The sequence below is a fragment of the Scophthalmus maximus genome, chromosome 10, assembly GCF_022379125.1.
Source record: "Scophthalmus maximus strain ysfricsl-2021 chromosome 10, ASM2237912v1, whole genome shotgun sequence".
Taxonomy (NCBI): domain Eukaryota; kingdom Metazoa; phylum Chordata; class Actinopteri; order Pleuronectiformes; family Scophthalmidae; genus Scophthalmus; species Scophthalmus maximus.
The window spans coordinates 14,481,269-14,505,764 of record NC_061524.1 but is presented as its reverse complement, the minus strand read 5'-3'; the positions used below and the strand labels follow the sequence as shown (position 1 = coordinate 14,505,764).

Here is a 24,496-nt window from a genome sequence, read left to right as displayed (position 1 = left end):
GTTTTTAACTTCCTGACTCTGAATACCATGATGCCTTTCGCCACTCGAACGGCGCATGCGCATCAACTGCGGATCGGGATTTGTTTTTGTTTTTTTTACTGTCACATAGAAGATCCCAGCTCCTGCTCTTCGTCGCTAATGTGTGACAATTATCCCCGTGTTTGCCTTCGTTTCTTGAAAATGCCAGCGGGAGAGCCAGTGTCGGCGGGTCCCTCGGCTTTGTAGAATAGTAAGTATTCCCTCGAACACATGCAATTCTATCAAATATCAGAATATGAGCGTCGGAGATGTGTCTGACAGAAAAGGGATTCGGGAGCGTCGGGGTTTCGTCAGACTGTGCACGGCATCGTGGCTCGCGTCTGAACGAAATGTTCAGGTGTTCGTGGGCCGACACGAGCGATCGCTATCTGTCGTCCTGCGAGTGTGTGAATGCACCTGGCGGATGGAGTGGAGCAGAATCTAGTCAGCTTCCCTCCAGAGCACCGTCCCCCTCCTCCGACCGCAGGTGGCTGCTAACTGACAGACTCCACCCTGACGTGACCGTCCTGTCTGGAATGCAGCCGGTCAGGACCTTTTTGTCTTCCTACACTACACACCTCTGTATTTCTGTTGAAGGCCCTGGCTTCCTCGTCTTATGTCTTTTTAAACTAAAGGCACCTCGAGAGGTTTAGGTGCCAGCTGGCACAGACCGATCATGGGGACTTTATAACAACTTCACTGGCTCTTAAACATAATATGGTAAGTTTGATTGATTGAGTTGAGAGGATTCGTTGATCAACACTCATTTGTCATCTTCTGCCTTTGTGTCCCTGGGTTGAGAGTTGAATTGAATATCTTTGGGTTTGGGATTTTTGGTTATAAAAACAAGAACAACAAACAACAAAAAACAATTTTGAAAAAAAGGTAAAAAGGTAATGTATTTTATGACCAAACAATCGATGAATTAAGAAAATGTTAAGCAGATAGTGTGACACTCACCTCTTCAAAACTGCTTTTTAAAGTGATTTTTATTTCTAGTATGTTGTTTTATATTTCTATATGTAAAGTGTCTTTGAGTATCATGTAAAGCGCTGCATAAATACAATGTATTTATTATTAATTGGTTACTGCAGACCTACTCTGCATTGTCAGTGGAAATGTCCCTTTTGTTGTAGATGGCTGTTTAGGCAATTAATTTAACAGTTTATCAATTATGAGCGTTTCAACCTGGCACGAGGCTGTGAGAGGCTTCTGTTTATTCTTTCTTTCTTTCTTTCTTTTTTTGATTGCAGGTACGTGTATATTACAGATGCAGGATGCGGTGCTGTCCCAGCTCCGTGCTCCACCTGCTGCGCTGTGTGAGGTTACGGTCCAGTGCCAGGCGAGGAAGGAGTAGGCTGCCTCTGTGGATCAGGGAGATCTGGGCTTACATCCGACTGCTTGTGCACTCACTCTGCTTCAGCTCCCTCACCGACTCGGACGTGGTGTTCGACTCGGTCTTTGAACCTGTGTTTTGGACCGTGGATTATGTCACCCGCTGGTTTGGCACGGTGAGTCTGTGTTTTTGTCTCTGTGCTCATTTAATTTGGAAGTTGTCAAGTTTTTTTTTGTCTGACGAAAGTCCTACGTGGCTATCCACTGTCTCTGTGTGGAAGGTGTTTGTTTGTCTGGTGGTGATACTGACGGGCTCCATCATGGTGATTTCCTACGTGGTCCTGCTGCCTCTGGTCCTCTACAAGTACTCCCCTCTGTGGATCGCTTGGCACCTTTGTTATGGAAATTGGATCATCGTCATGATTTCTTTCCATTACTATAAAGCCATCACTACCCCTCCCGGGTATCCCCCAACGGTAAGTTGTCAACTCTGCAGAGATACAAACTAATTTTCTAATCTGGGCTTGAATTAAACTTACATTTACCCTTTTGGCAACAAACATGTCTTCTTTCAATCAGGAGAAGAATGACACTCCATTTGTGTCAGTCTGCAAAAAATGCATCATTCCTAAACCAGCAAGAACGCACCACTGTGGTATCTGTAACAGGTGAGTCGTTTTTTTTCTGTTCTGTTATTCCTTTATTGGCTGTGGGTTGTCATTGGACAAAAGTGTCAGCTAAATGAACGTAATGTGATGCAATCAAGTGTTTTCTGTCTGTGTTTCTGTCAAATTTGTACGATCTACCTTTCTTTTTTTTTAACCATCGAAGCTAAGTTGTGGGGGGGGGGAGATCCTCTTGTCCACTTAGTGGAATAATGGACTTAGCAAAAGCCTTCTGGTGGCAGGCCCCACAAGATTTTAGGGGAACCATAACCTTAACGTTAAGAGAGGAAAAACCTGCATAATTGTCTATACATTATAAATATTAAAACAGATAATTCTCTTTTTCATTTGCAGGTGCATTCTGAAAATGGACCATCATTGTCGTATCCTTTGTGCCGACATTACTTTTGTAGTATCAGAAATCACATGATGCGATGATGTTGAAGAGATTGGTGGTTCGCCTTAACGTCCGCACCTCAGCGTGGCTGAATAACTGTGTGGGCCATTTTAACCACCGTTACTTCTTCTCCTTCTGCCTCTCCATGACCTTGGGCTGTATTTACTGTAGCATCAGTGGCAGGAACTTGTTCCTTGAAGCATACAACGCACTGGAGGTGAGCTGCTCAGACTCACACCACCCTGTTGGACAGAAGTTGCCTGCAGGTTCTGCTTTTCATTTTGTTCCTGGGGTTTGTCAGGTTATGTCTCCATGTCTGGTGTCTTTTGCTCTGCGGGGCTTCACTGTTTCTTTACTGACGCCTCATGTTTCTGTCTTTAACTCTGGGGTTTGTGTATGTGGGCTTTTCCATTAGCACATTAAACATTTGGATATGGAAAAACCGGGGATACCAGTAACAGGGATGGGACTTCTTATAGGGCTTCTCCCCCCTGGCCAGGTACAGTCTCAAAATACTCACTGAATAGCGTCATTAATCTTATCGTTGTTTATTATCTGTGAGTTTTGTAATATATGCTCTTTTTCTTTTTGTAAAGACCAACTTTCAGACACCAGCAACCCCTTACACCTTGAAGGATAAGATGATTTATAAGAGCATCATCTACATGTGGGTGCTAACCAGGTAAAATATACATTTTATGTTTCTACATCCAGTACATCAGTCAATGCTACCTCTTGTTACCCAGTCCATACTGCAAACTTTTGTGCGTATGCTCAATCTGCTTCATTTTTCAGCATGCTGTGGATGGATACTTTTGTGTTTGATACTTTTTGTATAGTAATAATATATGATGACAAATGATTGTTTAATCTAAATAAGCTGTAGTTGTTTCTCTATTTTTATTGGTGGCAGAGTTAAGGCATACACTATTTGATGTCATTTTCTGACTTTATTGTGACGTCATGTGATCAAAAATTACATATCTATATCAGCTTTACGCTGTCTCTGTTGCTTCCAGTTATGCCAGTGCGCAGTGTAATTAGCAAGCCTTTAAAAAAACAAAAATGTTTGTCCTCCCCTTTGTCAAGTTTAATGGGTGGAATCATTTTAAGTTAGCAATTTGTTTGATAGGACTTATCGCCTCCTGTGAATGCAAAACAGTGAGGTGCCTCTTTTATGTGAACTGCAAACACCGTGCGGCATGAATCACGTCGTTAACTGTCAGTGCCGTAGCGTAGAACTGGGACTGGGTTGTTGACTTCTATGACCGTGGCAGCGGATCAAACGAAGTGTCTCCTGTTCTCTCAGCACAGCGGGAGTGGCCCTGGGAGCTCTGACGTTCTGGCATGCAGTTCTCATATCCAGAGGGGAGACTAGCATAGAAAGACACACGAACAGCAAAGAAATGAAGCGAATGATGAAACAGGGAAGGGTAAGCATGACAAGAGCATTGCATTATTTTTATGATAAGCCTCAAACCATCAATTAAAAGAAATGTGTTAATTTACTGTCATCGAGTGTAAAATATAATGGGTTTTCAGTTACTCATTCTTTTCCTCAACTGCTCTTTCAGGTATACAGAAGCCCGTTCAACTATGGCAGGCTGAATAACTGGAAAATCTTCCTCGGTGTGGAGAGGACAAGGTGTGTTTTTTCTCTTAGCGTAGAGGTGTAGTGTTAAGCCTGCCTGACATCACGTGACCAATGTCGTCGTTGTCGTCAACTCTGTTTTGCTTTGTCTTTTGTCTCTATAGTCACTGGGTGACACGCGTCCTCCTTCCCTCTGGACATGCCCCGCATGGTAATGGGTTGACGTGGGACGCCTTCCCAGCTAGAAAGGACTTGACACCTGTATGACAGACCCTACCCCCTTACCCTTCTGTGACCAACCCCCTCTGGTCATTCGATCTGGTTGACTCGAAGGACTCGTGCACTGGTGTCTTGATGCAACTGGAGAAATGGGGTCGTGTCGACCTCCAATACCTCAAAGACTTGCTGTGGCATTGCTCGTGGTACGACAGTCTGCATTTTTCAGTGAGAAGGCAATGTGTCATGAATACTTGGTTCTCTCCGGGTTTTACTCACAAACTGGTATTACTTGACTATGATGGGTGTGATGTGTTTCAAAGACACGTACTGAACGACATATCAATGGACTGAAGTACCTGTAAAATAACATATATTTTTTTGAAACAGACTATCTCTGTTTGAGAAAAAAAAATCATTTGACTCAGTACCTCCACCTCCCAATGTCATTTACACTGCCACAGTCCAAAGTTATCATTTGACTTTAACTGTAGTTAGTTAATGAGTTATTTATCTGTATTTTGTACCTGTTAAATTAATAAATCTTATTAATTTGCTTTATTTAGATATGATGATGCTGTCAGTATTTACCTAATACTCAAGAGACACAAGACATGAGAGGCTTTATTGTCATTGTAGTTGGACAAATAAGTTGTGTTTGGTAGCTCTTAGAGACACCAGCAGCAATATAAAAAACAATAAGGAAAAATTAAGAATATAAACAAAATCTAAGAGAATTTTGAAAGATATATATACAGCAACATGCGCAACATGTGATTGTGCAAACAGTGCAGTGTGAACAGGAAATGTTGATGCATGGGCTCTGGAGATTCTGGGGTAGGCATCTATGCCTACATATTTGTATTAGTTTTTTTTTCTCCAGGAGCATTTCATAATATTCTGTGCAGTCAAACTCCAGCTTTACTGTTATGTCACAGTGCTGTTAACACTGACAGACCCAGCGACATGCAGCTGGTAGGTGTGGATTTGTTTAGATGAATGCCAGATTTCATCTGCAGATACATATGCATGTATTATAACACAAATAAGATGACAGAAGTGGAAATGCACTAAAATGAAAGCAAGATATGAAAGAGGGAGAATGGGTGCCAGTGTCGTCGGTTAAAGCGGGGGATGTAAAAGAAAAGAGGTTGTGAGGTACAGAGAAGAGATTAAGGGATGAAAACAGATTTCAGCCTGATTCCAGCCCTCTTGCCCTTCCACTGCTCATCTCGTCACACCCACCCACTCTGTCTGAAACACACTTCACATGTCGATATTTCATCTTCCAGCAGATGTCAGTGTCCAAACTGTCGAGTTGGCATGTCAATGTGTCCTAAAAAGGGAAAGAATCCTGCAGTTTTTAAAAGAATTTAATGAGGGAACAACTGCATTTCAATAGTGATAAAACTCCATGCTGGAGTCTACGACCACGCCAGCATAATGAAATCTTATGATGTGATTGGCTCTAATCTGTTAACATATACAATGTGAAAGTTAAAATGTAATTGGCTGGTCTTATAGGCAATGTGCTGAAAAGGCTATCAAACATTGGCAAGGTAAACTTTTTTTATGTGGTATATAAAAACAAAACCAAAAGCATTTCAGAACCGGACAAAATAGCCCAGAACTCCTAAAGGTTGGGTGGAATGCTGTGGTAAATGCTTGGCACAGATTTATAAGGGCCATAAGGTGCAAATATGTCCATGTCAGTACTGACCTTATAGAAGGCGAACTTTTTGCTCAGAATTTGGATTCTTAACAAGAAACGACAGAAACAATAACTGGTGTCTTAATTTCTATGTCTTATAAATAAAACTCCAGCTGTGTGTTTTTATTGCAAATGATAGATATCATTTAAACTAAAACGCTTGTTAAGAAATACAAAAATATTGCACAATACCCCCTTGCAATACATTCACTGTTGGTTTTTCATGAATTTCCCTCTCTACAAACTGGTTAATTATTTACAATCAGCATTATTATTATTATTATTGTGAAGGAGTCATTTGTCAGTTGCTGCCCTTATTCTGGTGAGCGACGACGAAGGCTAGAGCGCCTTGTCTGAACTGCGCATGCGTGCAGACTAAAAAAGGATTTAATTCTAGCCCAGCGCAAACCGGCGAGGTTGTGCGTGCGAGGTCCATTCATCATGGGTCGGGGAGAATCGGGATATTGATTGCAGTATATATAAATATGTATATATATTTTTAAAGCTGTTGATATTTTCCCGGAGGCTGTGCTGGGTCAGACTGGTCTCCAGCAACCGACTCACTGGTCCCAGTTTGCCTGTCAACCTGCTGACTCGTCGCGCCAGGGTCCAGTGACACCTTCACTTGGAAGCGAGTTCGGATGTGGCAGGCAAACTGCAGACGGATGCATAATTTTGCAGAGTGGATTTCTGGTAGGCAAAATTACATTTCTTTTTTTAAAAAAAGGAAAAAATATAAGAATAAAATCAATCAAATCCTACTGGAAATACGTCTCTTAAATTATACGTAAGCTAAATTGTGATATTGCACAAACCCAATTGATATGTTGTCATTGCAAAATCAGAGCATCAGTGTGGCAGAGAGGCTCAGGCGCGTGTCCCCGTCAGCTGGCGGTACACGTGACGTAAACATCGCAGCTTGTCTGACCTCACATGAGCGACGAGTGCTGAGCTGTCATCGTTCCCCGATGAGGCTTTTCTCACACGAGCCTCTTAATTTTGACATCATCGTCGACTGCGTGATCACATGTGCATTTTTAAATCGTCTGTTTTCGACTGTGATGCAGACGGACTGATGCCTTTTTCTCCTTGGTGTGGCATGTAGGGGCAGTGATGGGAGGCTGTGTGGGGAGGAGCAGGACGGATGGACAAGGGAGTGCCCGGAGCTCGACCAGGAGCAAGAAACGTGGAGGTGAGCATCGTGGACTGATGAGCACATATCAGTGAATGCACAAGAGAACAGCTTTTGAGATCAAGCGATGATGTCCTTCAACCAGACAGTGGGAATGAGGCAGGTTCTGTTCATTTTTTTTTTTTTTTAACAGAGAGTGCTGTTAGAATTCAGATGAAAGGTGGTGACAGTATGGGGGCTGAGCCTGAGAGAGCCTTCAACACAGGCCTCCCACTGTTACATTAAAACATTGTTCTTTCATCGCAATGTGAAAAAACGCTTCTGAGTTGAAAGTGCAATAGCACAGCACACATCCTGTGACACGTCGGACGGAAAATATTTATATCCAGTCAGAACCGATAGAAAACAGCCACTCACACAATGTTCCGCCTTTTACAGCAGAGTGCAAACTGCGCATAGAGTAGCCCACTTATAGCACCAGCCAGATATGCTCTAAGATGCAGCCTCAGAATTTCTATTCTTGATAAAATGCAGAGGGATTCCTTGCTACATGCCAGCCGCATGGGTGTCTTCTCCCTCAGCTTATTGTCTCAGGTGTTAAAATGTTCCCGGCAGCCATGGCTTAGTCATGTGTCTAATCTGGGCTGAGACCCTGCACTGATGAGAACAGTGTTTTGTATTAACTCTGTTCAGTTACTCCTTGTGAAAGATCGGCCGTGGGCTCTGCTCGATTGTCATGCATTATGAATGGAGCAGCAGGAGCAGGAGCAGGAGCAGGAGCAGGAGCAAGGGCCTGCACAGGGAGATTTCATAATAGAGTTTGACCTACTTGGTGGTGCACGATGTACCTCGTGTCGACCTGCTGCAAAATATGTTGACATGCGGAAAGAGTTAAATGCACTTGGCAGACGTCACGTCTCAGATCCTGTTTGTTGTCCCAGATTAGAGATGCACCGAAACCCCTTTTTTTTCAGACCAAGTACAAGTACAAGACAAGTAACATTTAACTTGCTGATACCGGGTACCAATACGAGTACTTGCCCCTGCCTGAAAAGAAGAAATATACCTTTGGAATTTGTGGAGTCATGGCCTTTAATGTGCTGTATAGCTTGTGCTGATAACATGAAATATTAGGATCATCAGTGCCAGCTTTTTTGTTTTTTGTAGTGTGCGTGTTTTTGTTACAAATTGCTGACATTGCTCCTCTTCCCCTTAACGCTCTCCAACCTGCTCAACTGTCTAGGGGACGCTATGTTACTGTCAAGGTATCTGGTGCTGTAGTGTCGGAGTAGTTTTATGAGTACAAGTATGAGTACATGGACACAGTATCGGACTCGATACCCGATACTGGTACAGGTATCGGTGCATCCCTATCCCAGATGCTGTACTTTTGGGAGATGCAAACACTCAAGACCTCTTTAATAAGCGAAACGTTTACATGTATTAAACAGCGGAGAGAAAAAAAAAATCACCTGTTGGGGGCAGGTCACAGTAGCTTCTCCTTCAAACATACCATAACTGTCCGACAAGGGTTTATTGTCTGTTAATAGGTTTAGCATGTTGCCTTTGGGTATTTCTATCCTGTCCCTAAATAGAGCTGATAGGATTAGGCCTCCTGTGCATAGACACTGTCTTCGGGCCGGGACACTCTCCCTATATATCGCACCCCTTTTCATGAACTGATCGCGTGGTGTTTTGTTTTGTTTTTTTGGGGGTGGGGGGTGGGTTGTTTAAATAGAATGGACATACGTGAAGGGAGTGTGTTCATTTCTAAGTAACTGGAGAAGTGTCACGCCCGCTAACTGAGCTTTAAATCTGCGCATCGCGGCAAACCACATCAGGTGGTTGTCTCGTCAGATGTTGCGTTGCAGCAAGCTGGTTGGACACAGCTGGTGTTGTGCTCTTCCCGGGGGTCGGTCTTTGGAGCTCATTGTTGCGGACTTTTGATGTACAGTAGTTCGACTCAGGCTCAAACCTCAGAGAGAGAGAGAACAGCTATGGGAGTACCAAACTCCAGAGAATACAACTACCATCACGGTTCAAATACGCCCTTTAGGATTTTGCTGAAAAGTAAGTACAGATTTTTTGGTCTGGGGGTGAAAGGAATACTTTCATGTTTTCTGTTTTCATGTTAGTGCAGCTCACTTTGTTGTGCCATAACTTGTCTCAGAGGGTTTTGTGTAGAGTTCAACATCCTCTTTTTTGTTGTTGTTGTGGTTGTGGTTGTACTAGGGTTGGTAGGTTTCCCGTACATCTCCACGTCAGTTTATTAATAGCTTTACATTAAATACAATAACAAAGTAATTGATGCAACAAGGAGGAAAGGTTTGCTTAATAACAAGTGATGCACTTCCACAGTGCTGCCTCTTACTGAAAGATATACACCTTTAATGGAGAATGGCAAGTTGACGGATTATAAATTGGTTTAAAATTTTACAGTTGCAAAGCTGATACTTAATAGATAGATCGATTACTAATGTTAATATTTCAGGGGTTTTGTATTTTGGCAGTGAGTGCAGAACACTGAACTATAAAAACAACTACTATCCGGTAGCTGTTGAAATATCATATAGAAGTGGCACAGGAATAATAACAGCCCCAAAATAACAAAAACAAGACTTTCATTGACACAGCAGTACCACATGTAAATGCTCTCGTGTGCAACTTTGCAGCTGCACGTCCACAGTAATAACAGTGGACATGGCCTGTGAAAAGCGATATAGAATGATTAGACTCTCCATTAGCATTATAATGGATAAAAAGGATATGCATTTTATTGCAGTTACTGTATCCAGACTTCTGCTATGTTCTACTTATGGCTCATTTGATAAATTTATCAAATGAGCCATAAATCCCAAAACATTGCTTCACTACTAAAGTGCATCGTGTCACATTTAACCATATGTGGTCGGCTGCATCTGGTAAAGAAAATCATGTAAATCTGTAAAGCATTGTGTGATTAGAATGACGCATGTTCATGTTGTTGTATTGCATTTTGCATCGGACAGGTACATAAAGTGTTTGACAGCAGCAAAGCTAATGTTTGTAGAAGTGCTGCGATTTGAAAATGCGATGACGTGATAATCGAAGTGACGTGCATATGTGTTTGTAATTTTGTTCGCTTGCTGTGCTCGACTTTCGTGTGTGTGTTTTTGCTGCCTTTCATTGGCCAACAGGGTGCTCATCTCAACCAATGCCTTATGGGATAGGGGCAGATAAATCCTGTTATGTGGAACCTGATTACTGCCTATAATCCACTGCTGTGTGTGTGCGCGTGTGTGCATGTCAGTGCACATGTTTTGTGTTACTAGCCACTGCAGTAATCCGCAGCACTATAAATAATCACTTTGATTTTCCTTCCTCTGTGCATCACATTGTCTCTCTCGGTATGTTGGCACAGTGGATATACTGTACACGTCAGCATGGAAACACCTACTGCAGGTGTATGGAAGTACTCAGTTTGTCTTTTAGAATGAAATGACCTTCACGCATGTCAGAGTCAAAGTTGAGTTGTCACAAGCCTGAGCCAACCCATCATGCATCTACACACTGACCTATTTATACTGGATTTCAGTCTTTAGATTTATTCTTAGGTCAACCTTTAGATCAGATTGAACTCTGCCTCCTTTTTTTTCTTTTTTCTCTTTCTTTTCTTTTTTTCCAAGGACGTAACGAGCCCCTGAAGAAGGAGCGTCCAAAATGGAAGAGTGAATACCCTATGACGGAGGGCCAGCTGAGGAGTAAGAGGGATGAGTTCTGGGATACGGCTCCGGCCTTTGACGGACGGAAAGAGATCTGGGACGCACTCAGAGCAGCAGCCCTGGCTGCCGAATGCAATGACCTGGAGCTAGCACAGGCCATAGTGGATGGAGCCTGCATTACTCTGCCACATGGTATGAAAGCAGCCACAGGCACACACACACATACACACACACAAACACACACGCCCCCTATCAGAGAAAGATATGTGTGCTTCATCCAGCAATCAATTGGAAGCTGTAAATGTCCTGGAACTTCCTGCGCAAATGCATAATTCACTGTAATAATTCTCAAAATGTCAAAAGGACACTGTTGCACAATCCCATGCATCAGTTGTTCAGAGATTACCGCTGGAGAAGTTACATAATAGTCGCAGTGCTGCGTGATCACGGTGAACAGACTGGTGCACAAAAAGACGTGACAGAGTTCGTAGGAAACAACGCTGTTCATGCACATTTATCTAGTCTCACACTGGAGTGTTTTCAATCTCAACCATTTTACTAGCTCTAAGACACTGGTGTTGTTAAGATAAGATAAGATAATATATGCCTTTATTTGTCCACAATGGGGAAATTTGGACATTACAGCAGCAAAGTGGATAGAAGAATATAGGAAGACATTTTAAAAAGCAATAGGTATGCACTCAAATAAGTGTGTGTGTGTGTGTGTGTGTGTGTGTTCTACTGAGAGCAGTGCTGGTTGTACAGTCTAACAGCAGCAAGAAGGAAGGACCTGCGATATCGCTCGTTTACACTCTTAGGGTGAAGGAGACGGTCGCTGAAGTGTTCATGTAAATGTAATCTAAATGTTATGGCCTCACACTTCCCCTGGTTTAAAGACAATGGGTCCGGAGTAGAGAAAGGGTTTATGGGTTCGGGTTGAATGTTGGTTGCTGTTTCTGACAAAAAGGCCCTTTTGGAATCTAGTTTTGCTGATGTAGATCATTTGTCCCTCCGCAGGCTCTCTGACAGAGAGTTATGACGAACTGGGAAACCGCTACCAGCTCCCAGCGTACACTTTAACCCCGCCGGTCAACCTCATCTCTGAAACCTGCAGCGAGAGCAAAGTCTCTGAATCTACACAAAAGCAAGCTCAACCCCCTCCATGCAGACAAGAGTTTCAGCTGCGGGTGCGATTGTCAACAGGTAAGGAAAAAAAAACATAATCTATAACATATGTATAAAATGACATTTAAAATATAAAGAACTACATGTTGTGCAGTTCTCCTCACGCATATGTAATATCACATCTTGTCTCATACAAGCTGGAGACTGATTTATAATTTATAGCCTTCCAGTGTCTCACAACTCCATTTTTGACTTTTCTCAGGAAAGGACGTGCGTCTGACAGCCAGCATGGCGGACTCCATCGCTGAGCTGAAGAAACAGTTAGAGGAGCAGGAAGAAATTGTCATGAACCGCCAGAGGTGGTTCTTTTCTGGGAAGCTCCTGACGGACAAGACTCGACTGCAAGATGCCAAGATCCAGAGGGACTTTGTCGTCCAAGTGATTGTGAATGTGAACCCCTCAGTCATATCTAACTGAGGAGTGAGACGGAGGCCTGTGAAGTGACGACAGGTTAAAGGACAGAAGGCTGCAGGGATATAGGAGTAGGGCTTGGAATCACCTTCCAGTTGGTGCCACAGTGGAATTTTGTGTACATTTTTATATAAGAAATTATTGCTTTTTATATTGCTCCTTTTTGTATTTTCCTTATTTTCCAAATGAAGTAAGAATATTGAAAAGCACTGAAACACTTTAGATTAAAAGTAGAGTCCTAAGATGCACATCCAAATTTCTGTGTGTCTGTCTGTGTGTCTGTCTGTCTGTGTGTCTGTGTGTTTGTGTGGACATCAACTCACAGCTTTGTTGTTTACATTGACTCCCCTCTTTGTCACGTGTGTGTTTGTACTTGTGTTTATTTATAAACTAAATATGGTTCACCTTGGGGATTCAAATAAGGAAAATCCATTGTCCCATTTGTTTTTTTTGTTTTTAAGATTTCTGTCATGCGATTTGAGAGGTAGGCTAAGGATGGCAGAAAACTCTTGAGAAAAAAGGAAAATGTAAATATCGGTTTCCACATGTTGCTGTTTGTTCATGCGACTATATGCACACTACAGTTTCCATTCACAATTGTTTATTGATAATGAAGTCATAGAATGTAATGAAGGAACCTTTTTGAAAGGTAATCAGTTTTTGTTTTTCATTTCTCCACTCCAAACAAGATACTGTAGTTTTGTGTACAACATGATGCTCCACTGTACTTCAATAACTTATCAATAAATATTACAAAGTGTAAGTCATTGTACGCTTTTCTGATTCCCTATACAAATGTTTTAAACTTGGAGCCTATTATCCTAAAGCAATATTGGTACAGTTTGTATGGTATATATTTCTATTACACAAAGTTGTGTTTTTCTAAAATGTCTTTGTTTTCCCCTTTTTTTCTGAGGAATTGTGTATGGAAATAGTGTATGGAAATACTGACATCTCTGACAATAACGTCTCTACAGACTGCTCACAGATCATGATCATATTATGGCCAAGTAGAAATTGATCTGTTTTTAGTGGTCAAAGGTCTATAACTAGAGTGTGCATTATGTTGAACAAGCAGGAAGAGTTTTAATAGGAATTTATTATCATTATTATGGATTTATACAGCATACATAGGTAATACATAATAAATAATCTATTGCATAATGTGTTTAATCCAAATCAAGGTCCACTTACTGTATTCAAGTCATAATGATAACTTAAGTCATGACAACAGACCCTGCAAACTCAGTAGACCCCATCCTTATCACCTTTAACCTTGGAAACAGAATTTTCTTTACTTTTTACACAGCCATCCCGACTTAAAGTCTCTTACTGACCTTTTCTCCGTTGCCGTATCGCAGTCGTCATCAGCGGATAATGGAAGCACAACTGTCACGGAGATGGATCTGATTGATTTTTGAATGCCGGCCTGTGCTGGTGTGTGCGGTGGACAGCGCCCTCTAACGGCAAAACGACGCCACGATCGGACCAGACACGTGAGAAGGCCCGTGACGTCACTTGTCGGCGACAGAGTCGCGTGCAGCCTCTCGGACGGTTCGGGGTGACGACATTGTTTTCGGTCCCCGAAAATGGTCAAATCTGGGAAACTGCGATCTGGGACCTCGTCGAAACTCAAGCGGTGGAAGAAAGGACACAGCAGCGACTCCAACCCGCAGACGAGTCGTTTTCGACAGGCTGCTAAAAGCCGCTTCTTCAGCCGACCCACCGGTAAGCCTCCCACCACACGTGGGTCCCTGGCTAAAGCGGCTAGCGTTAGCTGGCGTTAGCCATTTAACTTGGAGCAGCTCAGGGGAAACTGTGTGTGCTGCGCCATTTGAATGTGCATCGGCAAAAACAGTAACGCTGAGGGTGGAACATGTAACTTATTGAGTCGGGTTAAATAACATGTCAGTCACAACTTTTGAAGAGTTTACATGTTAACTACAGTGTGTTTGTGTGTGTGAGAGTCAATATATACATAATGTTACCATCTCTTTAAGTCATTACTGATTTCCTATAGCTCAGAAATAAATCAAATCATTCTGTGGCTCACTACCTTCAGTCTGATCTTCAGCCTTCAACCAACCACAAAGTTGCAGGTCAACATATCGGTTTCTTGTCTTCTGATTTGATGAAATTCAAAGGCAGTCCCCAAAGGATAGACGTTGTCCAAATATTAATGAGACGCGTCTGTAGTTTTGCTGTCCCACGCCTGTCTTTCGAGCTTCTCTGTTTATGTCATATCTAATAAATTTAATCAAGGCCAGAATTAGACCAAACAAGATGGGGGAGGTAATTGAATTGAGTCCTCAACTCTGATCACCATTCCTGAGGATTGCTTTCATTTGACAGGGAGGGGAGCTTGATGTCATCCTAACATCGTCATCTAATTCTTTTTCCCAACAGAAAAGAGCGACCTAACAGTCAACGCTCTAAAGCTCCACAATGACCTGCAGACAGGTCCGTTGGAGCTCGGTGCAGGTGGCCGCAAGGATGCCTCCATGGAAGAGGAGCCGGACGAGGCGTTGTCAGCGAGAACATCGGGCACCTTCCTCAGTGGCCTGTCAGACTGCTCAAACCTGACCTTCAGAAAGGTGCAGCGCCTCTGGGAGTCCAATTCGGCCGCTCACAAAGAGGTAAACGTGACACTGGGTTGGCCCCGTTCGGAAATAGTAGTTTAATTTTTGTGAAGTGTGGGCTGTGTGTAATGTTTGCAGACTCTTGTTATGATGTAGTCAAATTGCCCTTTTGCATTTGAAGCAAAAGTAAAAAATTTGGGTAGAACTGAAAAGTTGTTGACATTTCTAGTTAATGCAAGATTTGTCTCCCCAACTATCGAATATATGAGTGTTGCTGTAGCTGTTACATCACCACCTGATGTCCCTCACAGATATGTGCAGTGTTGGCAGCTGTTACTGAAGTGATCCGTGGTCAAGGAGGGAAAGAGACTGAAACAGAGTACTTTGCTGCTTTGGTGAGTGCAGACTTTTTAAAATATGTTCTTTAAGGCATTATCAAATAAGTTGTGTGCTGAAAAGTGATAGTAAGCCTAGGTGTGATATGGTCTCTGTTCTTTTTATAGATGACCACCCTGGAGGTTGTGGAATCGTCTGATTCGCAGGCTGCAGTTGCGTACCTCCTCAACCTCGTCATGAAACGGTTGGATATGTACACTTTTTCTCCAAAACATTCCCCCCCATGATGTTATAGCTAATTAAGAAATGTGGGTGAAATGTCTTTCATCTGATTGGTGTATTTTGTTCTCAGGGTTCCTACTCCGGTGCTCGTTTCCAAGTTCTCTGACACCACCAAGGCTTTAATGGACGTCATGTCTAAACAGGCCTCGTCTGACACTGCGTCTGCTCTCAGATGGGTGAGTAGATTTGTCTCTGCGTCGGTTTGTCTCTTTGCTTGAGAAAGATTTAATTTGTTACTTTTTGCTTCTATAGATCTTGTCATGTCTGGCCACATTGTTAAGGAAGCAGGATGCATCTGTGTGGACTTATCCGTCCACTCTTCAGGTTTACCACGGCCTGCTCAGCTTCACAGTGCACAGCAAGCCTAAGGTCTGTCTCTCTCTCCTCCGAAGTAATATATGTTGAATTCAGCATCGAATGAGATACTGAAATCGTACAAGCTTGTGCCATTTAATGTGGTCAACCTTTTTTTTCTTCCTCTCAGGTCCGTAAAGCAGCGCAGCAAGGTGTTTGCTCCATTCTTCGAGGCAGTGATTTCCTGTTTACAGATAACGCCCCAGCCCATCACCCTGCTGCCGTGACCACAGCCAAGTTCTGTATTAAAGAAATGGAGCAGGCAGGAGGTAAAACACCCTTCTTTTAGACATATTTTACTGTTACAAGCTTTTTTAAATAACAGTTTGTACTTCAAGTCAGTTTTTTTCACCCCCCAGGCAGCAAAGAGGACACCACCACACTCCATGTGCTGGGTCTTCTTAAGGAGTTGATGGGGACGTTTCCTCTGGGAGCTGTCAAGTCGTGTTGTGAGACTCTGCTGCGAGTGATGACACTCAGCCATGTGGTGAGAACGCAGAATCTTTCATAGGTGCAGGCGGACGTCCTTTTGTTGTCTACACGAGTCCTCAAAATGTAGTTTTTAATTTGCCTTTTTCTGGCTGTAGCTGGTGACAGCGAGTGCCATGCAGGCCTTCCACAAGCTGTTCAGCGGGAAGCCGAACGCTTCTACCCTCTCGCCAGAACTCAACGCTCAGATCATCACGGTGAGTGGAATCCAAGCAAAAACCGGAATGTGTAAATGTCATTGTGCAGAATTTGGTGTGGAAACTTATCTCCATTTCTCATCGCCAGGCGTTGTACGACTACCTGCCCAGCGAGAACGACCTGCAGCCCCTGCTGGCCTGGCTCACTGTCATGGAGAAAGCACACATTCACTTGGCAAGGTAATAAACTTTGTTTTCTCACAACGGCAAAATTCGTTCTTGTCATCACGCAATTGCACGTTTTCTCGTCTGATTAGTTATCAGTTTGTTGATCAACGGTCCCGTTGTCTAGCTTGCAGAGTTCTCTGAGTTTGGGTCACCTCCCTCGCTTCTTCTCCGCTGCCATGTCCTGCCTGTTGTCGCCTCACATGCCTGTGGTGTCTGCAGCCACCAACACACTGAAGGTAAAGAAATAATATTCACAACATCCATATCATATTTGACAGAGGCATTTTTGAATCGTTGAAGGCTTCCTCTGCTCAGAGTCTGGATTGTGTTTGAATCTTCAAAGATACATTTGAGACAGGGACATCTAGTGATGATTTATTATGTTTTTTGTTTCTAGACTTTGTTGACTGAATGTGTGGTCCCTTGCTTGGATGAAATGGACACCATCAGTGCCACAGCCTCTGCAGGAAACCCCTCCTATATCTGCAAAATGTTTCGGTAAGTTCCCCAAGTTACTTTCACATTCTTTGGTCATGGCTACGTGTAAATGCTCTTCGTGACAATATTGCGTATGTATGTGTTCCAGTATCATAGAGGAAGGATTGTCTTATCGCTTCCACGCCTCCTGGCCATTTGTGCTGCAGATCCTGGGCTGCTTCTATCGAGTTGCAGGGAAACAAGCTCACGCCATCATGATCAAGGTATAGTTGCACTACGCTGTGGATCACTGTAGCTGTTTTCAGACATGAACTCTGGAAAATGTACTCAGAAATGTGTCTGGACATTCCCCTGAGTTTGCCGTTGACATATGACGAACGCAGCAGGAGATTGTTAGTCAGATACCATCACAACATCAGGAAATCACTGGCATGAAAAAGTTCAGGAAAATGTCAGTATTTCAGTCTCTTTCATGTCTGAAAGCAGCTCAACTGGGTGTAAACATGGCTAAAATTTTTGTCTTTGTGTTGTGTCCTGGTCAGTCCCTGCAGTCTCTGGCAGACCTGCGCTCCACTCCTCAATTCCCCTTCCGAGGAGAGTTGGACCTGGCTGTGGGAGGAGCTGTGGAGAGCATGGGACCTGAAGTTGTGCTTGGTGCTGTTCCTCTCAACATCACTGGCTACAAGTATGTGTACAGAGACGCACTGTGGAGCGGCCATCTTGTTGTTGTTGTGGGTCAACTGACTGTGTTGTATTATTTTCACCAGCGATGATCTGGAGTTCCCCCGAAGCTGGCTGATCCCGGTCATACGGGATCACGTGAAGAACACTCACCTCGGTTTCTTCAATTCTTATTTCCTCCCTCTGGCCTCTACACTCAAGCAGAGAGGTAAGATGAATGTGCGGTGCTCCACTCGATGGTGAGGTAACTGGGAAGGTGGATTTTCTTCCTCTGATGACTTTGTTCTTGTGTTGCAGCCGAAGAGCTGGAGCAAGCAGGACAGAAACTGGAGGCCAAAGTCTACCAGACTTTACAGCTTCAGGTAGCCTAACAGACGTATTGGGAAAATGCACAGTCAAATGACCCAACAAATGAGTTAGTAAGACTTACGTGTCTGTGCGCTCTTTATTCTCAGATCTGGACCATGCTCCCTGGCTTCTGTACATGTCCTGTGGACCTGCTGGCATCCTTCAAAGGCATTGCCCGCACGCTCGGTACTGCTATCAACGAACAGCCAGACCTGAGACTCACAATGTGCCAGGCTCTGCGCACTATCATCCACAAGAGCTGCTCCACAGGTAGGACACACATGCTCTGAGAAGAGAGAGACATAACGTAAAACAAAACTACTGCAGCAACTTTCTTCTGAATGAACTCATTCAAAAAACGGTGTCTGCTTAATGTCTGCAGAAGAAGAGAGGGCTGAAGTGGGCCGCTTCTCTAAGAACTTCCTGCCCATCCTGTTCAATGTATACAGCCTGCAGCCTGCAGCTGGAGAGTCCGGCACCTACAGGATGGCTGTGCTGGACACCATCAAAGTCTATCTGACTGTCACTGAGACACAGGTCAGCCAAGCTTGTTGACATCCTGCCGCACAGTGTTCCTACGTGGATGAAGCTATTTAAGTTTAATCACATAATTTAACTTGTCTAGTGAGACATCACTGTGATATGGAACTCCTGAAGCATGTCATGTTCTGTCTCATAAACAACTGATGATTTTTGATGGGCTGTCTGTCCAATCATAATTATATTTCTCAAAACGATCCTCCTCAGATGACCTGCACTTTACTGCAAAAAGCCACAGACAGACTGAGCAGCACAGAGACCACGGAGTTCACACGGTAGGACACGAATACGGGTTATTCATATATACTCAGTGCCATTAAAAACGCATATAGATTTTGAAAGAAATGCAATCTATTGTTCAAATTTCAAGCACAAATTTAAATGAAGTGAACCTGTCTGTATGTTTCGTTGCACTGTGGTTATAAGTCACTGCATCATTTACAGACGTGCGTGCGTGTGTGAGTATTCTGTTGATATGGCAACACTAATATAATGTGTTCCCCCATTTGCATCAAAGAAAGCAACATAATGTTGTAGCATAAATTAAATCAGGTGGACAATTCTTGCCTGCGGGGTTCTTCCCCACTCCTCCTGAACTTCAGCAATCATTGGAGACCTCCGTGCGACATACTGTATCTGTCATCTTCACCTTTTGTGAATGTCACTTTAGCATCAGAAAGGCTAGGAGCCCAAATTTTTTATCTGGGATCAGGACCATTTCCTGATTCCCACAATGAGCGATTAATGAGGATACAACTAGTCTAGATTAAAAATGGGAGTCGCTGAAACAATAATGTGAGCAATAATCCCTACTCAAGCCCGTGACCAATTACACAAGCCATGTATTTGAACAACAGTGTTTTTTGTCAAAATTATTAAGCAGAAATTACCTTCCATACCTGCTTTTTTAATGGTACTGAGTTTTTTTAATGCCACTGAGCATATGTTTGCCTTATCAGTTACTTGTTTATTTTTAGAATAGGGTAGATGGTCAGTAAACTTCCCTTTTCCTTCGTCTCAGGCTGTCGATGATGGACCTTGTGGTTGCCATGGCTCCCTTTGTAGATGAGGTCACCATGACTAAAACCTTTGAGCTGATTAGACCATATTTGGAGGTAATGGTACACACACACTACGCTTAATTCAAGCCCATTGAACCCGAGTATATTCCTTGTTAACTTTGTTTCTGTCATTTGCTGTCAGACCAAAGATCAGGGCATGCAGAAGAAGGCGTACCGCGTGCTGGAGGAGATGTGCGGCGGAGAGAGAGAGGAGTGCAGATCGTTTGTCGTGGCCAATCTGGAAATGCTCAAAGTCGTCCTGCTTGAGAATTTGAAAAACGCCTCTTCGCCAGCAAAGAGGGTGAGACTGCTGTGTAGAGATGAAATAAAATAGACACAAGATCGGACTGTGCGTCTCCATTTACTTATTTTTCCGTCTCTTATTCGCTTTGCTTCGTTTCAGCCGAGACTGAAGTGTCTACTCCACATCGTGAAAAGGCTCAGCGAGGAACACAAAGACTTCATCACTGCACTGCTGCCAGAGGTACACCTCACAAGCAACTCCTGTCAAACACACAAACATGGCGAATGCCGCTGTGTATGATTTTCACAAGGTTCTTTTCTCCGTCAGGTGATCATATGCACGAAGGAGGTGTCTGTCGGAGCTCGTAAGAATGCATACAACCTGCTGGTGGAAATAGGAAGCGCTTTTGTCCGCTTCTGTGGGAACACAAAAGGTAACGCACTCGTCCTCCTCCTACTATGTCTGTGTCCACCAGAGTGGACTTTGTTTTAAATACCTGTCTCTGATCCAGATGCCATGGAGCAGTATTTGGTGTTGGTGTACGTCGGACTCACCGGCTCCGTCACCATGATCACCTGCACAGTGTTGGCACTGACTCGATTAGTGTTTGAGTATAAAGGTAGGTCTGTTGACATGAAGCCCTTTCCTGTTGCTAATTTTAATGCTTGTGTGTGCGGAGGGGATTCAGTGTGGCACCTTTTCTTTCCCAGACTCTATAGAGGTGACCGTCATGGAGCAGCTGCTGTACAACATTTGCGTGCTGCTCTCATCTCGCACGAGAGAGATCGTGAAAGCCGCCCTAGGCTTCATCAAGGTCATCCTCTTCATCATGGACCCCAAGACGCTGGCTTCACACGTCACTGTCATGGTACGTTTTCTAAACGCTTGATACTGGGAGACAAAAATGATCGAGAAAGATATCCGTGCTCTCAGTTAACCCAGGTGTCCCTCTTGTGTTCAGATGGAGGGCGTCGGGAACGTCAAGGATGACGTGAGGAGGCACTTCAGAACAAAACTGAAGAACATCTTCACCAAATTCATCAGGAAGTTTGGGTGTGTGTTCGGAATTCATATAGATACTAGAAGCTCAGCTCAGTTTGTCACTGAGGGAGAAAAATATCAAATTCAACAAATTCTTTCCCCCAAACTGTAAACCAGGTTTCAAATCTTGTTTTTCTCTAAAGTTAACATGTTATTCTAATAATAAAATCCCTTGGTTTTGTTTTTGGCACTTCCAGGGTCAAACTAAGTTCAACAAACAAATGCCCCATATTCAACACGGTTATTAAAATTACATTTGTGCCTGCTCTTTAGTTATTTGCATATCTGTTTTAGGATATGTAATATGAAGTCTGAGTAACAGATGGCTTTCAGATAATGCATTACATTGTCAAACAAACAAAGTTAATTAATTGATTGATTTTTTTGATTTGGATCTGATATTTTCTCATTCGGGATACATCTGATGTCTTTTAAGTTTGAATACTGTTTGTTTTGTTTGCCACCAGTGAAACGAAACAGTCTGGTTTAAACACAGCTGGTTCAAGTGTGGTGTGTGTGGAAACAGTTAGACCGAGATATTGGCATTAATAATGTTATAATGTTATGGGTACCACCTGATTGCTGAGATTAATGGAGCTGACTCCTCTTTAATTGGTTGTTGGGGAATAGAGATTAGGATTGAAGATGAGATGGTTCCACACATCCCAAGGGTTGTTTTTTTTGTTTTCCTCTTTGATCATATATTCAGACAGTTCCTTGCATGCAACCAGATCTACACTTGATGTTTCAACACAACCAGAAGGCTCCTCTGGGAAATTTAATATCTGCACGTCATGTGTTGTTGTGTATGTGTCTGATCATCCTCTGTGTTTCCAGTTTCGAGCTGGTGAAGAGCATGCTGCCTGCGGAACACCACAAGGTGCTCGTAAACATCCGCAAGGCCGAGGCTCGCACCAAGAGACGGAAACAGGCCACGGAGCAGCAGGACGACTCTGAGAGCGACGACGAGGCGCCTCAAACAAAGAGCGAGAGGTGAGGCCGCTGTTCCCCACACGTGTCTCACTGTCTTCCGTCATCCATTTGCTTATTTCCCTTCCTTATAACCTTCTGTCCTTTCCTTTTGCAGTATTGAAGACATCCTTGCAGAGTCGGACAGTGATTTGTCAGAGGACGAAGGAAAAGGTCAGAAGAAAACGGGCAAACAAAAGAAAGGACGTGCCTGGCTCAGAGAAGGAGTGGAAGATGATCCTCTCAACTTCCTGGATCCCAAAGTTTCCCAGAGAGTTCTAGGTAAAAGACTCTCCAACTTTCCCTTTGACAGTCGCTGCCAGCCTCCATGTTGATTTGCAGAGAAAAGAGTAAAGATTGTGTTCTGTTGGGTTAACACAAGTTTGCGTTGTTTCTCAGCCACTAACCCACAACGGAAAAAGAGCACCAAGTCTGCGCACGGCTTTAAAGTGACCTCGGACGGACGTCTGATCATTAAAGACGACGAAGAGGAAGATGACAAAGACAAAGGTAAGACGACGCCACGACTGTCCTGGTCACCGCTCATGTCTGAACAGCCTGTGACCATGACCCGTTACTGTTCCCACAGATGAGGGAGAGATGAAAGATATTCTAGAAGAGGCTGGAGTCAAGAGTGTGAGTACTGACATATGTGACACAGGAACGATGTTTTCTTGTTGTAGAGAAATTTTTTATTGTTGTTTTTCATTAATCATGTTTTTTTTATCACCCTCAGAAAAAGTCGGTCAAAAGGAAGATCCAAGATGATAACCTTGATGATGATATGGACATTGATCCCCAGTTGAAATATAAAGGTATGATTAGTACCAAGCATCCTGACCAATGCATCATGACTGATTTAGAAATCACGCATTAGAGGAGAATCTTTGCAGATATTCTCTCTAATCTTGAACATGCACACACTACAAGATTTTAAGATAATGGCACATTACAGGATATTATTAAGATTATCGCTCCAGAGGGAGTGTGATCTCATGAGGAAGAAGGCGCAAAAACGAAACACAATGGTAATTTTGCTTTGCAGTGATAAAAGACGGCAAAAGAAATGTGATGAGATGATGGATGAGAAAAGAGTTGGGGAGATGAGTCTTTTTATAACTATAGCTGTCCACCGCACTCGTACAGTAGCTTGTTTCGCGGTTGCCACTTCTAAAGGTCGACTCTATAATGTTGAGCAGCCGACAGTGTTGCCAGCAACATAAACTTGGCAACAGTGTCTGCTCGACTCGTCTCTCTCGTCGGTTCAGCTCGAAGAGTACTGACGTAATCATCCTGTTTTTAAATCCTAAATATCAGCAGGACCATGTTTGCTAATTATCGAGGCTGTGGGATGATTTAGTTTGGGATGGGTTTAAGAATATTTCTATGTAAACCCCTTACTCTACCAGATAATCTGGACAGACATTTTGGAGTCAGGGTTAAATGCCTAAAATCAGAGTTTTTCCCCCCCACTCAGCTGGAGGCTCAGGTATCCACAGACCCATCGGAGGCAGTCAAGAAATTGGAGGCGATTACAAGTCAAGTGTGAGTATGACAGCACGCACGAACACACACTGCAGGAGCTGCTGGTTAGAAACTGTCATTCTGAGTGTCTGTTCTCTCATCCAACCTCTCACAGAAAGGAAAAGGAGATGTGAAGAAAAAAGGAAAGCTCGATCCTTACGCTTACATCCCTCTGAAGAAAGCCCAGCTCAATCGCAGGTGCGAGCAATGAGTCGCCGTAGATCTCTCCGAGAAGGAATTGATTATTTAAGAATGTCAGACGCTAACACGTCTTTATTCTTCGTGTGTCTGCAGGAAGCGAGCCAAACTACAGGGCCAGTTCAAGGGCATGGTGAGGGGAGCCCAGAAGGGGGCGCTGTCTGGAAAGAAAATGCAGAAGAAAAAGAGGAAAGCCTGAAGTGCCTACCTTATACAAACCAATGGACTTTAAATGTGACGTGTGTGATGGCGTGTTCATGAACTGTAAAATGCGGATACACACTTTGGACGTGTGTGGATGTCTGTGTTTCTGACAGACTTGGCGTGGAAGGTGAAACCAGTTTGTTTTTTAAACTGTTCTCTTTCAACACGAAGTTAACGTCCTGCGGCAGAGACAGACAGACTGAGGATTCAGTTGGATGTGCCGTTCCTGCCTCGATTGGTATTGGCTGTCGAATAAACCCTTCAGGTTTGCATCAGATACAACTCTCCCTTATCATAACATAAAGATTGTTATATGAAGAGTAATTTGTGGCTCTGTCATGGCATTATTCTGTGTCTTGGGGGAACTGTAGACTTCAGAATTATTTACCGTGAATAAGAGCATTCACAGGGCTTCAAGTTGATTTAAATTCATGATTTAAACTGTTTTCAGACTGAAACGTTTATAAAGAAATCCACTCTT

At 43.3% G+C, this 24,496-nt stretch overlaps 3 protein-coding genes across 6 annotated transcripts; all 3 read left to right on the top strand.

The window, feature by feature from the left end:
* The first annotated feature begins 87 nt into the window (after positions 1 to 87).
* On the top strand, positions 88 to 4,787 carry zdhhc16a (zinc finger DHHC-type palmitoyltransferase 16a). Of its 3 annotated transcripts, none has more exons than XM_035606319.2 (11): positions 88 to 229; positions 1,272 to 1,529; positions 1,635 to 1,829; positions 1,933 to 2,021; positions 2,373 to 2,401; positions 2,499 to 2,632; positions 2,831 to 2,914; positions 3,012 to 3,097; positions 3,725 to 3,848; positions 3,990 to 4,060; positions 4,171 to 4,787. In XM_035606319.2, the coding sequence occupies exons 2-11, from the start codon at positions 1,296 to 1,298 to the stop codon at positions 4,271 to 4,273; spliced, it is 1,149 nt and encodes a 382-aa protein (XP_035462212.1). In that variant the 5' UTR covers positions 88 to 229; positions 1,272 to 1,295; the 3' UTR covers positions 4,274 to 4,787. The 3 variants fall into 3 exon arrangements, with proteins under 3 accessions (XP_035462212.1, XP_035462213.1, XP_035462211.1); XM_035606318.2 differs by lacking the exon at positions 88 to 229 and adding an exon at positions 559 to 738; XM_035606320.2 differs by lacking the exons at positions 88 to 229; positions 2,831 to 2,914 and adding an exon at positions 542 to 738.
* Positions 4,788 to 6,306: 1,519 nt separating this feature from the next.
* Positions 6,307 to 13,125, top strand: ubtd1a (ubiquitin domain containing 1a). Of its 2 annotated transcripts, XM_035606322.2 has the most exons (5): positions 6,307 to 6,626; positions 7,039 to 7,125; positions 10,731 to 10,958; positions 11,784 to 11,969; positions 12,154 to 13,125. In XM_035606322.2, exons 1-5 carry the CDS (start codon positions 6,575 to 6,577, stop codon positions 12,366 to 12,368), a joined length of 768 nt encoding a protein of 255 aa, XP_035462215.1. In that variant the 5' UTR covers positions 6,307 to 6,574; the 3' UTR covers positions 12,369 to 13,125. The 2 variants fall into 2 exon arrangements, with proteins under 2 accessions (XP_035462215.1, XP_035462216.1); XM_035606323.2 differs by lacking the exons at positions 6,307 to 6,626; positions 7,039 to 7,125 and adding an exon at positions 8,816 to 9,135.
* A 753-nt stretch (positions 13,126 to 13,878) lies between these two features.
* Positions 13,879 to 24,339, top strand: rrp12 (ribosomal RNA processing 12 homolog). Its single transcript, XM_035605714.2, has 34 exons — positions 13,879 to 14,090; positions 14,769 to 14,998; positions 15,253 to 15,336; positions 15,445 to 15,521; positions 15,630 to 15,735; positions 15,812 to 15,928; positions 16,044 to 16,182; positions 16,273 to 16,400; positions 16,501 to 16,599; positions 16,688 to 16,779; positions 16,892 to 17,003; positions 17,165 to 17,265; positions 17,354 to 17,468; positions 17,748 to 17,890; positions 17,973 to 18,094; positions 18,184 to 18,248; positions 18,342 to 18,504; positions 18,617 to 18,771; positions 18,982 to 19,049; positions 19,796 to 19,889; positions 19,978 to 20,136; positions 20,239 to 20,319; positions 20,407 to 20,512; positions 20,591 to 20,698; positions 20,790 to 20,947; positions 21,041 to 21,132; positions 21,958 to 22,113; positions 22,208 to 22,371; positions 22,489 to 22,599; positions 22,679 to 22,725; positions 22,826 to 22,904; positions 23,567 to 23,634; positions 23,729 to 23,811; positions 23,908 to 24,339. The coding sequence occupies exons 1-34, from the start codon at positions 13,952 to 13,954 to the stop codon at positions 24,008 to 24,010; spliced, it is 3,864 nt and encodes a 1,287-aa protein (XP_035461607.1). The 5' UTR covers positions 13,879 to 13,951; the 3' UTR covers positions 24,011 to 24,339.
* The last annotated feature ends 157 nt before the right edge of the window (positions 24,340 to 24,496 follow it).

What these genes read in the sequence shown, in the direction of transcription:
- ubtd1a (XM_035606322.2), top strand. Translation starts at nt 6,575, where the DNA reads ATGTGGCAGGCAAACTGCAGACGGATGCATAATTTTGCAGAGTGGATT. An exon ending in CAGGAGCAAGAAACGTGGAG is followed by an intron (nt 7,126 to 10,730) that starts GTGAGCATCGTG and finishes TTTTTTTCCAAG; the next exon opens with GACGTAACGAGCCCCTGAAG. An exon ending in CTGCATTACTCTGCCACATG is followed by an intron (nt 10,959 to 11,783) that starts GTATGAAAGCAG and finishes GTCCCTCCGCAG; the next exon opens with GCTCTCTGACAGAGAGTTAT.
- rrp12 (XM_035605714.2), top strand. Translation starts at nt 13,952, where the DNA reads ATGGTCAAATCTGGGAAACTGCGATCTGGGACCTCGTCGAAACTCAAG. An exon ending in CTCACGCCATCATGATCAAG is followed by an intron (nt 17,469 to 17,747) that starts GTATAGTTGCAC and finishes TGTCCTGGTCAG; the next exon opens with TCCCTGCAGTCTCTGGCAGA. An exon ending in AAATTCATCAGGAAGTTTGG is followed by an intron (nt 21,133 to 21,957) that starts GTGTGTGTTCGG and finishes CTGTGTTTCCAG; the next exon opens with TTTCGAGCTGGTGAAGAGCA.
- zdhhc16a (XM_035606318.2), top strand. An exon ending in TCACCCGCTGGTTTGGCACG is followed by an intron (nt 1,530 to 1,634) that starts GTGAGTCTGTGT and finishes TCTGTGTGGAAG; the next exon opens with GTGTTTGTTTGTCTGGTGGT. An exon ending in GGCTTCTCCCCCCTGGCCAG is followed by an intron (nt 2,915 to 3,011) that starts GTACAGTCTCAA and finishes CTTTTTGTAAAG; the next exon opens with ACCAACTTTCAGACACCAGC.